The sequence below is a fragment of the Gastrolobium bilobum genome, unplaced genomic scaffold, assembly GCF_033153095.1.
Source record: "Gastrolobium bilobum isolate Gb01-03AN ecotype WA unplaced genomic scaffold, APGP_CSIRO_Gbil_v1 utg58890, whole genome shotgun sequence".
NCBI classification, from domain to species: Eukaryota; Viridiplantae; Streptophyta; class Magnoliopsida; order Fabales; family Fabaceae; genus Gastrolobium; species Gastrolobium bilobum.
In genome coordinates this window covers 10,520-28,031 of record NW_026898427.1, presented here as the reverse complement: position 1 = coordinate 28,031, position 17,512 = coordinate 10,520, and the positions used below count along the sequence as shown (strand labels likewise).

The window sequence follows — 17,512 nt, the reverse complement described above, 5'->3', positions numbered from 1 at the left end:
AAGGTTTTCAAGATCAATTGCAAAAAGTTTCAAACGAAATTTTACCATGAAATTGGTTCTATATGCAAATTTTGAATTATTTTTATAATTAAAAAAATTGAGTCTTATGAGCATATATGCATAGCTTTGATATCATATGAAGCAGATAATTTTCAACCCATTACATATGTGAAAAGCTGTTGTTTAGTAATTTTGAATATTTGTTAAAAATTATATTATGTTTTACTGATTGAGAAAATTATATTAGGTTTTACCTTTTTTTATTAATTTCATTGCATTTTTTTGTTAATTTTTTATGCGAAAGATTATACTTACAACCTATTTTTGTTTACAACCTTTTACAACCATATCTTAAACGTTGATTTCCGTCAATCAACAGTTATTATTTTCGTAAATCAAACTCATTAATTAATATTTAATTTGCAATAAATAGTAACCGTTGATTGACGAAAACCAAAGATCAAGATATGATTGTAAAATGTTGTAAACAAAAATAGGTTGTAAGTGTAACTTTCCTTTTTTTGTATTGAAACTTGTAATTTTGAATGTTTGTTAAAAATTAATATGATTTTTTAAAATCTTATAAATCCATATTGTCCTTTCAAATATTATGAATTCTATTAAAATTCTTTAAACAATCTTATGAAATCTTAATTGAAAAAAAAGTCTTTTAAAAAATCTACAAAATCTCTCCAATTCTGATCAGTGTTTTAAAATCTTTAAGATTTTTTAGCTCAAAGCTCAAAAAAATCTTTTAAAATCGTAATCTAATACACCCCTCTTAATCTCTTAAAATCTTTTTAAATCTTTTAAATTTTTTTAAATCTTTTAAAATCTTTTTAAATCTATAAGATGTATTCCCCATTTCGAACGGTAATAAACTGTGTCGTGAGTCATGTCTTAGTTTCCTCATTCCTATATAAACTCATCTTTCCCTGGCAACATTCACAAGAAAAACACGCAACCTTAGATCTTTCACTCCCAAATTTTCCGAGAAAATTTTCAGCTTCCGTTCGCTCACAGCTGCTAGTTTTTCTATTCTCCCTTCTTGTTTGTTTCTTTCAGATATTTGTCTTGCGTGTTTTTTCCGAGAAAAACACGCAACCTTACATCTTTCCCCGACAGTAAATTTGGTTGAGGGGTTTGGTGGAGGTTAATCATTAGCTACCGGGCGCTCAAGCGCGCGTTATCGGGCGCTAAAGCCTCCATCTAGGCGCTTAAGCGCACGGAGGCAGAGAACATCAGGTCTTTCAGTATAAATGGGCGCTTAAGCGCGCACCAGGGCGCTCAAGCGCGCTATCCTGGGCGCTTCAGCTCCCATTTGGGACATTTTAGCGCGCAGAGGCAGAAGCATCTCCTCCTTCAGTGACTAAGGGCGCTCAAGCGCGAACCAGGGCGCTCAAGCGCGCAACCCTGGGCACTTAAGCCCCCACTCAGGGCACTCCAGCGCGAGGAGGCAGAGAGCATTGGCTCTCACAGTGGCAGCAGGGCGCTCGAGCGTGCTTGACCGCGCTGCCAGGGAATTCTCCCTCTCTCATATCTCCAGTCCAAACCTAGGGGAAAGGGCATCCCCATGACAAACCTCAATGGTTCATGCCTCTAAACTTAACCCTAGCACTTATCCAACCTATCCTCATGGATTATACTAAATTTTGGGCAGCATAACCTTTATTTTTGCAACATTTTCCACTTTGGCACTAGGTGCCTAATCAAGTTTTCCAGCTCAACAATCCAATACATAATGAGCATACATATATTGAACTTAAAGTAATCATCAATTACAAATCATATTCATTACAATTCATGAAACTTAGCTTACAAAACACTATGATCACTCCCTTGGCTCCCATCAACAAAGAGATAACCAAAGGCATGAGCATAGGCTAAGTCCATTCCAAATAAACAGTACATACATCTATCAATTGTCTATTAATTACAATCCTATACATGTGAGCTACAAAATAACATGTATAATATCAAAATACAGGATCCTCATGCATCACTACTAGTCCAAGTATGGCCACTTGCCACTGGTGGCTCCTGCAGCATCCTTACCTGAAAGGGGGTCCCCATAACACGGGGTGAGATATACGAATATATCCAGTAAATCAGGGGTCCTTGGAGTATCTCTCCACCCCACAGTTCCATATCAGTGTAATATCAATAACACTAATAATACAGTAAATACATATCTATGCAAAGTGCAATAACATCTCCAGGAGAAATCCCTCGAGCTCTCAAGTTGTCCTAAGGAAACTCAGATGCAAATAGTCCTACTGGCCAGCTAAACTACCAAGTATGATTTACGCATCGTCATGCAACATACCAACATAGGGAAACACCATCCTATGCCACACCAAATGCATACACATACGTATAACAAAGCATTACACTATTTCATTGCATTTATATACACTATAACTACCACTACCCTTTCAGGGCTTGGTGGAACAATCAAGGGAATTACACCCAAGGTCCGAAGGCTTACCTCAAGCTTCAGTTCAACCTTTGTTCACCACCAACAGGTTCTACAACTAGTCAACTTTGTATTCAAGCTATAACTTGCAAAGTACACACCTACACCAAGGTTGAATGCAATCAACATATTGCATTCAAGAACATCATATATTCATCAACCAAGGCATGAACTTACCTATGCCAAAGAGCTAATCAAGCTCTATTGCTTGCTCCAACGGTTGGTCAATTAAGGTTGGTCCAATTGCCTCAATCCTAGACAACACAAGGATACAATCAACAACCAACCAAGCAATGGTTCAACAATGCAAGAATTTCCACAATTCCAAGCATGGCATTTTTGCAATTCTCAAAGTATTAATCAATGACTATCTAAGCTCATTTTCACCGATTAAATTCCATTACTAACATTTCTCATAACATACGCTAAGCTCCAATACTCCTAGAACATAGCCAATCTATCAACATTTCATAAAAACCCTAAAACACTATTCATTAAACCCTAAATCATGCAATTTCAATGGATTATGAGGTTCAAGGAGTAGAATCTTACCACCAATGGTCACACAACCAAAGGGTGTGGATCCCCTAAGCTCTCCTTGAAGGGAATGTCTTCAAACACCTCTAAAAGCTATGTGGGTCAGATTTTGGGAGGAAGAAATCTCCCCCCACAATGCTTCCCACACAAAACCAAGGTAGGGTTATCAAAGAGGAGGTGATTTAGAGTAGTTTAGGCTTTAGAATCATCAAATTTGGTTGAGGATTGCACTCCCTCCTCCCTTCTTCTCCTTCACTCCTTTTCTCTCTTTTCCTTTCTTCCTTTCCTCTTCTCTGTTTGCTCGACGGGTTGGGTGGGAAAATGGGGTTCTTTCAATAGGTTAGTCACTTAACATAAGTTAAGTGGTAACAAGTGAGTATTAGTTCGTCTATCTATTCAACTCCATTAATTACCAAACTTTATCCAAATGTTTGGCATATTTTTCTAGGAATATTTCCACTTCCATTTTTATATTTCGGGAACTATTGCCTACACCCATTTACACCCCTTAATTTTTTACTGAGTATACTTTTTACCTCCAAAGTGACTCCAATTCATTTTATTAAGTCTTATACTTAATTTTACTCACTAATACATGCTTAATTATTTAATTACATGTAATTTACTAATTAATTAGGTTAGGGCTATTATAATCCAAATCCTGATGAAGATTTCTATTTGCCAAATTTCATGAGAAATGCTGTCCTTGGACACAGAATTTCTGATTTATACCATCCATCCATTCTTCTCAGAAACAGCAGAGATGATAAAATTCAAGTTACAAAAGAATGCATTCTCAAATTTTTCAAAATCGCTACGGCTTGTTGCTCCCCTTCACCTTCAGTTAGACCTAGCATAAAGCAAGTCCTCAGAAAGCTTGAAGAAATTGTACTCTAGAAGACATGCGGGGCTTGTAAGAGATTTTTCTGTGTAGTGGAAGATATTGGACACTTTGGCAGTAGTAATACTACACACATTTAATTCTTCAAGTTCATCATAAACAACGATGTGGTTGAAGATAACAACATTTATATATGATAAGTTAGAAACAAGAAGTAAATGTTCTACTTACAAAATGTGGTATTAACTACCAAATTACTGACTTTGATTTTGAGATTATGCTTGGTAAAACAAGTGAGCATGTGACATGGATAGTGACAAAAGGAATTTCTGTGATGTCACCCATTCTAATATTATTCTTGTCATAGCTTGCCTAACTTGCATAATTGCATAGTTTTGATGGGAGGTTATGAAGATTCTTTAACTATCAAGAATATGCTACCCAAGAATTTGTAGCTTGTCTCTAAGTTTTGCTGTTATGGAAAGACAGAATCTGTGATGAAAAAGACAAAAGCCGAGGATTACGTTGTAAGCCGACTGGGTGTCCAGCACCAGGAATTGAATGTCGGCTGACTTTGAGGTAGGTGGTGTTCCCAGAGATAATTGTAAGTTTATTAATCCCAAAGGTTTGGTGGTTGTGCCATTAAACCCTGCAAGTTCACCTGCCACTGGTGTTAAGTCATTAACAGTAAAACCCAAATCCTTAAGACAAGGCAAAAACAAAATGTCAGCAGAACTGCCATGATCTACAAATACGCGGTTGACGCTCCAGTTGGCAATGATTGCTTGGATGGCCAAGGGGTCGTCATGGCCAGGTAGGATGTCGCCCAACTCGTTGAAGTCCCAGATGATTTTTGGTTTGGCCTGACGTGCATCTATGTTCGTTTTGCTGATGGTTTTTCCTGCCACTGCTAGGCACTGCTTCAAGTGTCTCTTTCGGGCATTAACTGTTACTCCACCGCCACCCATCCCTCCAGAGATCATATTTATCACTCCATGTTTTATGGCTGCTGAATCTTCGTCTCTTCCGTCGCGCCTTTCTCTGTTGATCTGGTTATCACGCGCCTCGCGGATTAGGGGAGACCTTTCCCTGCGATCTCGCGCACGACGAGTTTGATACCTGGGCTGGGTGCTCCTTCTTCGATCTGGTGACCAGCTACGCTCTCGATATCGCCTGTTGTTTCCTGAGATTCGGGCATTGCTTCTCGTGTTTCTTTGACCTCTATTGTTAATGATCTCGTCGATTTCGTCCTTGAGATGCCTGCATTCCTCGATACTGTGGCCGTTACTGCGGCGGAATTTGCAGTATACAACACTTCCCTGAGATTGCTGCTGACGTCTTGGGCTATCTTTGCGTTCCTCCTTGTACTCGGTCTGAAGGACGCTATGTGTATGACGTCCAGCCATGTCTCTCCCTTGTTGGCGACTGACATACTTGGGGGGTTTGTGACTCTTTCTCCGTTCCTCAGCATGGTCACGATTTTTAGTCTCTCTGTTTTCTTGGCAGTGGCTGTCGCCTGCTCGACTTCCTTTGTATTCTTCGATTCGCATAAACTCTTGAGCTTTACGCTTGACTTCTTCAAGATCTAAAATCTCGTGACGAGCAAGCTCGTAGGCGAATGCTCCTTCACGCAATCCAGATAAAAGTATGTGCAACTGCACCTTTGGGTCTAGCCCTTGTACCTGCAGGGCCTCTTTGTCAAAACGATCTAGGAAGGACCTAAGAGTTTCCCCGGATTGCTGGCGTACTTTTTCCAAGGCATGGACAGACTTTGGTACAGGGCGACTGATGGCAAAGTGGGTCTGGAACTTTCTTGCCAGATCGTCCCAGGATGCTACACTACCTGTTGGTAAGGTGGTATACCAAGTTAACGCTCTCCCGCCCAAGAGCGTTGGGAAGGTTCTACACATCAGGAGATCTGTTTCACCATGAAGGGTCATTGCCGCTTCAAACTTTTGTATCCATTCGAATGGATCAGCATCCCCCACGTACGTAACGATATTGGATGGTCCCTTAAAGCCAAGGGGAATAGGAGTGAGGCGTAGGCTATCAGTCAGGGGTTTATTACGCCCTTAGGTGTTTGGAGGGGTTGTCAGTAAGTATGGGTTACGGGCTTGTAAATCTGGTGGAGGGCGAGGTTCATGAGGCGCCTCGACTGAGTATGAGATAGCTGGGGCTTGGCGGGCTCCAAAATGGGGTTGGCGAAGGTTCGCGACCGATCCCTGTGGTTGGGGGATGGCCACGTTATGAGGGTGGAAGGGGTATCCGTGAAACGGGTAACCATTTGGAAAAAGTGGGGGGAAAGGAGCGGCCACATTATTCAAACAAGGTCTGGGATGGTATGTTGGGACCCGATGGTCATTATATAGTGCTACGGGTTGGCTTCGCGCCGGTTGGACACGACGGGCGGTAGGGAAAGGCATTCCAGGTTGGACACCAGGGGGTGGGGGTTGGTTCTCAAACCAGTTTTCTCCTTGCATTTCTTGTATTGGAACTTGATGATTCAGGAGTGCTGCTCTAAGACCTTCCGCTGGTACCTGGAGGTCTGCAGGTTGTAGCACCGGGGGAAGGGCTTCCGCAGCTTCTCGCCCAGCTGGGATTGAGTGCATAGAAGGGGGGGAGTTGGAGTGCACAGTTTGCACGTGTCCTTCCGGAGTGACTGCCCATACTTGTTCTGCTCGCCTTGTTGTGACCACCATGTTAGTTTGAAAACGGTAAGTGTCTTGCGTATTTAGTGGTAGGAGAATGGGAATAGAAGTTTATAGTTTCCCACAGACGGCGCCAATGTACCGTTCAGTTCTGTGAGCCCACTATGTACCCTTGAGGGTAATGTTATTATATGGATTGTACCCCTAGCTGAGGTAAAGACCAGGCTAGAAGGTATTATTCCAAGAGGTAGCAAGCAGATATCAATGGCAGACAAATAGTAAGAGTATGACTTGGAAGTAAATGGGCATAATAACAGTACATAAAAGATGCTTTTCCCTTGTGCCCAAGGGTGGTATTTATAGGAGTCCTGGAGGCTGATCCGTTAGGGCTTACGTATTGGAGGTCAACGCTCCTTGGGATTCGTTGTGAGGAGCTGACACGCCTGATATATGTGGTCATTTTGTAAGACCCAATTCATTGAGTACTTGAAAATCTACATGGGCTACTTCAGGTAAGCGCATAACCTTGTGTAATACGTCGTACTTAAAATTTTCAATTTCATTATGCTTGTCAATTTCATTATGCATGCTAACAGAACATGGTGGTGATCTATCAAAGTCAACGTTTCTCAAACCTCGAGATGGCACTGAATGGAAAGTATTTTGGACTAACATAATGGTGATGTAACTTAATACACAAGTGAATGATATTTTGCACAACAAAAAAGTTATGTCATTTTTATACTGTGGAAAGAATGTGTGTTGGAATATGTATTGTTATTGTTTTATTATTTAAAAAGGAAGTAGTGCAAGAATGCTTTTAAGTTTTTTTTATGTGCAAACATTATTTTTTGTCTCTCAATGCTTAACATTTGTTTGAAGTGAACTTTAATGAAATAGGCTTTTCCTTTTTAGTATTAGAAAGCTAAATACTACTCTTTCTTTCTTCTGCTTTTTTATTTACAATTTCCTAGCTGATATTAATACTACTCACTTTTATAATCTTACATTTTGGCCATTTTGATGGCATTAGTATTCATTCATCAATTAATGTACCTTTAAATGGACTTGGAAATATTGAAATATTCATTAAGAATGGTTAGTGTTCAAGTAGTTAGGCACAGCAGATTTCGAACCTAGCTATTTGAATCATCAGCCCATATTCTTCCCACCTTAAAGAGTGGCTTTTATTTTGAATTTTATGTCTTATTATTGATCAAGGATGTTCACTTAGCAGATGGAAATGGAGAATGTTACAAATGGTCTAACATATGTAGAATATCCATTGATATAGCCAAAGGATTAGAGCATCTTCACACAGGACAAGAGAAGCCTATTATCCATGGAAACCTCAAGTTTAATAAGAACATCCTTTTGGACCGCTCCTACCAACCATACATCTCAGATTCCGGCCTCCATTTTCTGCTGCATACGACCGCGGGCCAAGAAATGCTTGAAATTTCAGCTGCTCAGGGTTATAAGGCACCTGAGCTTATCAAAATATGTTAATGAAGAGAGTGATATATATAGCCTTGGAGTAATCTTGTTGGAATTACTTTCAGGAAAGGAACCTATCAATGAGCATCCAACTCCTGATGAAGATTTCTATTTGCCAAATTTCATGAGAAATGCTGTCCTTGGACACAGAATTTCTGATTTATACCATCCATCCATTCTTCTCAGAAACAGCAGAGATGATAAAATTCAAGTTACAAAAGAATGCATTCTCAAATTTTTCAAAATCGCTACGGCTTGTTGCTCCCCTTCACCTTCAGTTAGACCTAGCATAAAGCAAGTCCTCAGAAAGCTTGAAGAAATTGTACTCTAGAAGACATGGGGGGCTTGTAAGAGATTTTTCTGTGTAGTGGAAGATATTGGACACTTTGGCAGTAGTGATACTGCACACATTTAATTCTTCAAGTTCATCATAAACAACGATGTGGTTGAAGACAACAACATTTATATATGATAAATTAGAAAAAAAGAAGTAAATGTTCTGCTTACAAAATGTGGTATTAACTACCAAATTACTGACTTTGATTTTGAGATTATGCTTGGTAAAACAAGTGAGCATGTGACATGGATAGTGACAAAAGGAATTTCTGTGATGTCACCCATTCTAATATTATTCTTGTCATAGCTTGCCTAACTTGCATAATTGCATAGTTTTGATGGGAGGTTATGAAGATTCTTTAACTATCAAGAATATGCTACCCAAGAATTTGTAGCTTGTCTCTAAGTTTTGCTGTTATGGAAAGACAGAATCTGTGATGAAAAATGCTCTTTATCAACAGTGACACTGTCAATTTCCATGTTATAGCACAAGAATTGAAGCTGCAAAAGTGCAAAGGAATCTGAATAACTATGTAGGCCAGGAATTGGGATCATTTGATCTTAGAATTTGAACCATCACTAGTATGCACTACAAGAATCTCTCTTTATTTACTTGAGATAATTTTGCAGTTCTTTATTTACTTGAGAGGATTTGAACCATCACTAGTATGCACCATCAAGTTGAGACCATAGTTTTTCGGTGGCATATTGTAATCTTCATTTGATAAAATATTAGTTTTCAGTTATGGATCTTATGGTCTAACAAACATTTTTATTCCATCAATTCCGAGGATTCTGATATTGCACGTTTATCAAATAGATAATTAAATTATCAACTACCGTTGCCATTTTTTATTTCTCATTGATAACTTTTAGTGATTGTTGGTTCTGTTTATATATATCATAACGACACTAATTTATTAATGGAAAAAAGTATCTAATGTTATTTTAGATATCTTTATCTAATGTTCATCGAAACGACGTCGTTTTGGGTTGAAAAATTAAAAAAATTAGAATAATAAAGACTATTATAACCCTGAAATAAATTAAAATTACATAAACACCATGATTTGCGCCCCAAAACGACGTCGTTTCGATGAACATTAGATAAAGTTATCTAAAGTAACTTTAGCAAAAACAAACCCTTTCTTAAATTTGTGAGTTGTTAGATACAAATAAATTAATAGGCAATATTTGGTGTAAGACTTGTTACTCTTACATCAATGTAAAAATAACATGCCATAATTTACAAAAAAAATAAAAATAACATGCCATATATATATATATATCTGGGGCAGGATCTTCTTACACCGGTGTAAGAGTAATAACTCTTACACTCAATCGTAACCGTTGATTTTCACATATCTAACAGTTATAATTAATAGTTAATTAATGAGAATAATGTAATTAATTACAATCATTTGATGTATGGAAATCAACGGTTAAGATTGAGTGTAAGAGTTATTACTCTTACACTGGTGTAAGTTGATCCTGTCTCTCTCTCTCTCTCTATATATATATATATATATATATATATATATATATGGGGCAGGATATTCTTACACCGGTGTAAGAGTTAGAAGTCTTACACTCAATCTTGACCATTGATCCACTTGTATCCAATGACTCACATTACTAAAAAGTTAGAACCCTTAGATATAAGTGGGATCAACGAACAAGATTAAGAGTGTAACTTACACTGGTGTAATATGATCCTAACCCTATATATATATATATAGAGAGAGAGAGAGGTAGGATCTTTTGACACCAGTGTCAAATTTGAAATTTGACACCTCATCTAATAGTCGTTAGATAAAAAAAGATCAACAGCTCTGATTTATAAGCATGTGATACCATTGATCTTTTTTGATCTAACGACTCTCAGATGAGGTGTCAAATTTCAAATTTGACATCGTGTCAAAGGATCCTACCTATATATATATATATATAGGATCCGAGTTGTTAGATCCTACCTCATCTGAGAGCTATTAGATCAAAAAAATCTACGAAAATTTGACACTAGTGTCAAAAGATCCTACCTCATATATATATATATATATATATATATATATATATATATTAAAATTAGATCCGGCATCTAATGTCATGTCATGTTAAATGCTGATGCTTTGTCCATGACTTCTTCAAACCATTTAATTTTTCCAAATGTAGTTGCTAATGTGACTTTCAACTTATACTATTAAGTGCTACTGTGACATTTTTAAGAGCTCATCCAAGCTAACTAATATTATACGATGTCATGTAATGGTCATATGTTATCCTCCAAACAAATATAAACTTCCATTAGGTATTGAAAAAAAAATATAGAGTATATTGTCTACATATTTAATTTATAAACTAACGTATCATCTCTAGTATTCATATATTCTATTAAGAAAAATAATGAATTACAAATATTAGTATATATACAAATGCAAGTGTGTGTTTAAGTTATATATAAACTTGCTAAGCTAATGACCAACAAATAATCAAATATCGTGATAGAGCTTATATATTTAATATATTCGAAAGAATAATTAAAAATTTGGTCGGTAATCTCATATATCAAAGTCTTTGGAAGAAAAACACGTCCATTTCTATATTTCCTATATTTAGTATTATTATCTAATGACGTGGCCGTATTACTCCAGACACATGTATTTTCAAGGATATTTAACGAGATGGGAAACATGGTTAGAAGAAAAAGAGAAAATTGAAAGAAAATAAGAAGTCGAAATATGAAATTGATTGAACGGTAAAAGATGTGTGACAAAAAGCCAGTGTATAGCTTATATAAACTAAAGAAAATAACAAATTAATAAATAATTGCTGATTTAATAAATTAATTCAATTTATTCATATTATTGAAACTAACCATATTGTAGTACTCTTGTAAGCTGGAGAATGCGTACTTAACATCCCCATTACAGATGAATAATATGATTTATATCAATCAACAACAAATACTAATTGCAAAATACAACAATCATGGCATAATCACATGTTAGCTGTTGCGGACTATATGGCCACAAGCCCACACATTAAGACCAATCACTCTACAGCATGGATATTGGGTTACATCATGGATAGTTTCTAGAAGACCCATTTAAATTAGAATCTTTAGTTATGTTATCTGGTTATTTAGATTATATATATATATATATATATATATATATATATATATATATAGAGAGAGAGAGAGAGAGCATGGTTTACACCATTGTAAGACTAAAAAGTCTTACACGACATCTCAATCGTTGATAGACAAAAATCATGGGTTGTCATTTGTAGTGTAACTAATAATTAATTAATATTGATTAATTCGTTTGAATTCTTAATTTATATTCGTTGGATGCATTAAAAATCAAATAACAAAAGTCATGTATTAGTTTCCTCATTCCTATATAAACTCATCTTTCCCCGGCAACATTCACAAGAAAAACACGCAACCTTAGATCTTTCACTCCCAAATTTTTCGAGAAAATTTTCAGCTTCCGTTCGCTCACAACTACTAGTTTTTCTATTCTCCCTTCTTGTTTGTTTTTTTCAGATATTTGTCTTGTGTGTTTTTTCCGAGAAAAACACGCAATCTTATATCTTTCCCCGGCGGTAAATTTGGTTGAGAGGTTTGGTGGAAGCTTGAACCATGACATCCAATCGTCTTCACAATTTCACGTTCCCTTCCTCGTTCTTGAAGTGGGGGACCCAGTGGATCATGAGACCTACGAATGCTGACAGCACCGGTGGAATTTCTGGCAGCGGTGATAGTAAGCGTAAGCGTTCTTCAGTGTCAAAGGTAAAAGAATCAACGGCGACCGACAAGAAGGAGTTGGAGCCTGAAAAGAAGCACGCGACAAATGCGAGGGTTTTGAAACGGCGTCGCTCCATCAAGGTTGAGGATGAGATCTTCTCAGGTAGGAAGAAGCTGATGCTAGATGTGAAGAACGTAGAAAAAGAACCTGTGAACGGCGAGGGTTTAAAAGAACCCGTGAACATTTTTATTCCATCAATTCCGAGGATTCTGATATTGCACGTTTATCAAATAGATAATTAAATTATCAACTACCGTTGCCATTTTTTATTTCTCATTGATAACTTTTAGTGATTGTTGGTTCGGTTTATATATATCATAACGACACTAATTTATTAATGGAAAAAAAGTATCTAATGTTATTTTAGATAACTTTATCTAATGTTCATCGAAACGACGTCGTTTTGGGTTGAAAAATTAAAAAAATTAGAATAATAAAGACTATTATAACCCTGAAACAAATTAAAATTACATAAACACCATGATTTTCGCCCCAAAACGACGTCGTTTCGATGAACATTAGATAAAGTTATCTAAAGTAACTTTAGAAAAAACAAACCCTTTCTTAAATTTGTGAGTTGTTAGATACAAATAAATTAATAGGCAATATTTGGTGTAAGACTTGTTACTCTTACATCAATGTAAAAATAACATGCCATATATATATATATATATTGTCGAATCATTTGACACCAGTATCAAATTTGAAGTTTGACACCTCATCTAAAAGCCGTTAGATAAAAAAAGATCAACGACTCTAATTTGTAAGCATGTGACACCATTGATCTTTTTTGATCTAATGACTCTCAGATGAGGTGTCAAATTTCAAATTTGACATCAGTGTCAAAAGATCGTACCTATATATATATATATATATATATATATATATATATATATATATATATATATATATATATATATGATCCGAGCCGTTAGATCCTACCTCATCTGAGAGCTATTACATCAAAAAAAATCTACGAAAATTTGACACTGGTGTCAAAAGATCCTACCTCAGATGTATGTATATATATATTAAAATTAGATCCGTCATCTAATGTCATGTCATGTTAAATGCTGATGCTTTCTCCATGACTTCTTCAAACCATTTAATTTTTCCAAATGTAGTTGCTAATGTGACTTTCATCTTATACTATTATGTGCTAATGCGACATTTTTAAGAGCTCATCCAAGCTAACTAATATTATACGATGTCATGTAATGGTCATATGTTATCCTCCAAACAAATATAAACTTCCATTAGGTGTTGAAAAAAAAATATAGAGTATATTGTCTACATATTTAATTTATAAACTAACCTATCATCTCTAGTATTCATTTATTCTATTAAGAAAAATAATGAATTACAAATATTAGTATATATACAAATGCAAGCGTGTGTTTAAGTTATATATAAACTTGCTAAGCTAAAGACCAACAAATAATCAAATATCGTGATAGAGCTTATATATTTAATATATACGAAAGAATAATTAAAAATTTGGTCGGTAATCTCATATATCAAAGTCTTTGGAAGAAAAACACGTCCATTTCTATATTTCCTATATTTAGTATTATTATCTAATGACGTGGCCGTATTACTCCTGACATATGTATTTTCAAGGATATTTAACGAGATGGGAAACATAGTTAGAAGAAAAAGAGAAAATTGAAAGAAAATAAGAAGTCAAAATACGAAGTTGATTGAACGGTAAAAGATGTGTGACAAAAAACCAGTGTATAGCTTATATAAACTAAAGAAAATAACAAATTAAAAAATAATTGCTGATTTAATAAATTAATTCAATTTATTCATATTATTGAAACTAACCATATTGTAGTACTCTTGTAAGCTGGAGAATGCGTACTTAACATCCCCATTACAGATGAACAATATAATTTATATCAATCAACAACAAATACTAATTGCAAAATACAACAATCATGGCATAATCACATGTTAGCTGTTGCGGACTATATGGCCAGAAGCCCACACATTAAGCCAAATCACTCTACAACATGGATATTGGGTTACATCATGGATAGTTTCTAGAAGACCAATTTAAATTAGAATCTTTAGTTAATTTATCTGGTTATATATATATATATAGGGCATGATTTACACCGTTGTAAGACTAAAGAGTCTTACACCACATCTCAATCGTTGATAGACAAAAATCATGGGTTGTCATTTGTAGTGTAATTAATAATTAATTAATATTGATTAATTTGTTTGAATTCTTAATTTATAATCGTTGGATGCACGAAAATCATGTAACAAAAGTCATGTCTTAGTTTACTCATTCCTATATAAACTCATCTTTCCCCGTCAACATTCACAAGAAAAACACGCAACCTTAGATCTTTCACTCCCAAATTTTCCGAGAAAATTTTCAGCTTCCGTTCGATCACAACTGCTAGTTTTTCTATTCTCCCTTCTTGTTTGTTTTTTTCAGATATTTGTCTTGCGTGTTTTTTCCGAGAAAAACACGCAACCTTATTACTTTCCCTGGCGGTAAATTTGGTTGAGGGGTTTGGTGGAGGCTAGAACCATGAGATCCAATCGTCTTCACAATTTCACGTTCCCTTCCCCGTTCTTGAAGTGGGGGACCCAGTGGATCATGAGATCTACGAATGCTGACGGCACCGGTGGAATTTCTGGCAGCGGTGATAAATAAGCGTAAGCGTTCTTCAGGGTCAAAGGTCAAAGAATCAACGGCGACCCACAAGAAGGAGTTGGAGACTGAAAAGAAGCACGGGAAAAATGCGAGGGTTTTGAAACGGTGTCGCTCCAACAAGGTTGAGGATGAGATCGTCTCAGGTAGGAAGAAGCTGATGCTAGATGTGAAGAACAAAGAAAAAGAACCTGTGAACGGCGAGGGTTTGAAAGAACCTGTGAACCGCGAGGGTTTGAAAGAACTGTGAGGCCGTGGAATCTGAGGAATAGGCGAAAGTGTATAAGTGTGATATGTTGAAGAGGTCGACCAGTACCAGAGGAGCTCCCACATGGGCAAAGGATTACTCAACAAACATTAAATAACTGTTAGGTAGTTAGGCGGTAGTTATTTCTGTTGTTCTGTTATTCCGTTAGAAATAGGTAATTGTAACCATTGAACCATTTTTCAACCAGAAATATTCTTTTCCAATTTTCTCTATCCTCGATAAGAATCCCTCTTATCAAAGGGTTCTTCAGTTAATGCTAGTGTTAGTATCAATTTTTTGTAACAGGCACTTTGTGGTCATCATGAATGTCCTAAGTTCCTTAGTTTTGAGGTCATCATGAAATCCTTATAATCATATATCATGATAGAGCTTATATATTTCATATATTCGAAAGAATAATTAAAAATTTGGTCGGTAATCTCATATATCAAAGTCTTTGGAAGAAAAACACGTCCATTTCTATATTTCCTATATTTAGTATTATTATCTAATGACGTGGCCGTATTACTCCTGACATATGTATTTTCAAGGATATTTAACGAGATGGGAAACATGGTTAGAAGAAAAAGAGAAAATTGAAAGAAAATAAGAAGTCGAAATATGAAGTTGATTGAACGGTAAAAGATGTGTGACAAAAAACCAGTGTATAGCTTATATAAACTAAAGAAAATAACAAATTAAAAAATAATTGCTGATTTAATAAATTAATTCAATTTATTCATATTATTGAAACTAACCATATTGTAGTACTCTTGTAAGCTGGAGAATGCGTACTTAACATCCCCATTACAGATGAACAATATAATTTATATCAATCAACAACAAATACTAATTGCAAAATACAACAATCATGGCATAATCACATGTTAGCTGTTGCGGACTATATGGCCAGAAGCCCACACATTAAGCCAAATCACTCTACAGCATGGATATTGGGTTACATCATGGATAGTTTCTAGAAGACCCATTTAAATTAGAATCTTTAGTTATGTTATCTGGTTATATTATATATATATATATATATATATATATATATATATATATATATATATATACACATATATATATATATATATAGGGCATGATTTACATCGTTGTAAGACTAAAAAGTCTTACACCACATCTCAATCGTTGATAGACAAAAATCATGGGTTGTCATTTGTAGTGTAATTAATAATTAATTAATATTGATTAATTCGTTTGAATTCTTAATTTATAATCGTTGGATGCACGAAAATCATGTAACAAAAGTCATGTCTTAGTTTCCTCATTCCTATATAAACTCATCTTTCCCCGGCAACATTCACAAGAAAAACACGCAACCTTAGATCTTTCACTCCCAAATTTTCCGAGAAAATTTTCATCTTCCGTTCGCGCACAATTTCTACTTTTTCTATTCTCCCTTCTTGTTTGTTTTTTTCAGATATTTGTCTTGCGTGTTTTTTCCTAGAAAAACACGCAACCTTATATCTTTCCCTGGCGGTAAATTTGGTTGAGGGGTTTGGTGGAGGCTAGAACCATGAGATCCAATCGTCTTCACAATTTCACGTTCCCTTCCCCGTTCTTGAAGTGGGGGACCCAGTGGATCATGAGATCTACGAATGCTGACGGCACCGGTGGAATTTCTGGCAGCGGTGATAATAAGCGTAAGCGTTCTTCAGGGTCAAAGGTCAAAGAATCAACGGCGACCCACAAGAAGGAGTTGGAGCCTGAAAAGAAGCACGCGAAAAATGCGAGGGTTTTGAAACGGCGTCGCTCCATCAAGGTTGAGGATGAGATCGTCTCAGGTAGGAAGAAGCTGATGCTAGATGTGAAGAACGAAGAAAAAGAACCTGTGAACGGCGAGGGTTTGAAAGAACCTGTGAGGTCGTGGAATATGAGGAATAGGCGAACAGAGTATAAGGGTGATACGTTGAAGAGGTCGACCAGGACCAGAGGAGCTCCCACATGGGCAAAGGATTACTCAACAGACATTAAATAGCTGTTAGGTAGTTAGGCGGTAGTTATTTATGTTGTTCTGTTATTCTGTTAGAAATAGGTAATTGTAACCATTGAATCATTTTTCAACCAGTAATATTCTTTTCCAATTTTCTCTATCCTCGATAAGAATCCCTCTTATCAAAGGGTTCTTCAGTTAATGCCAGTGTTAGTATCAATTTTTCGTAACAAGCGCTTTGTGGTCATCATGAATGTCCTAAGTTCCTTAGTTTTGAGGTCATCATGAAATCCTTATAATCAAATATCGTGATAGAGCTTATATATTTCATATATTCGAAAGAATAATTAAAAATTTGGTCGGTAATCTCATATATCAAAGTCTTTGGAAGAAAAACACGTCCATTTCTATATTTCCTATATTTTAATATTATTATCTAATGACGTGGCTGTATTTAGTATTACTCCTGACACATGTATTTTCAAGGATA

General features: G+C 36.0%; 1 protein-coding gene and 1 pseudogene across 1 annotated transcript; one reads left to right on the top strand and one right to left on the bottom strand.

The window, feature by feature from the left end:
- Positions 1-4,291: 4,291 nt before the first annotated feature.
- LOC133316228 (uncharacterized) lies at positions 4,292-5,794 on the bottom strand. The gene has a single exon (XM_061517952.1). The coding sequence runs from the start codon at positions 5,792-5,794 to the stop codon at positions 4,292-4,294; it is 1,503 nt and encodes a 500-aa protein (XP_061373936.1).
- Positions 5,795-7,597: 1,803 nt separating this feature from the next.
- Positions 7,598-8,330, top strand: LOC133316227 (putative kinase-like protein TMKL1; annotated as a pseudogene).
- The last annotated feature ends 9,182 nt before the right edge of the window (positions 8,331-17,512 follow it).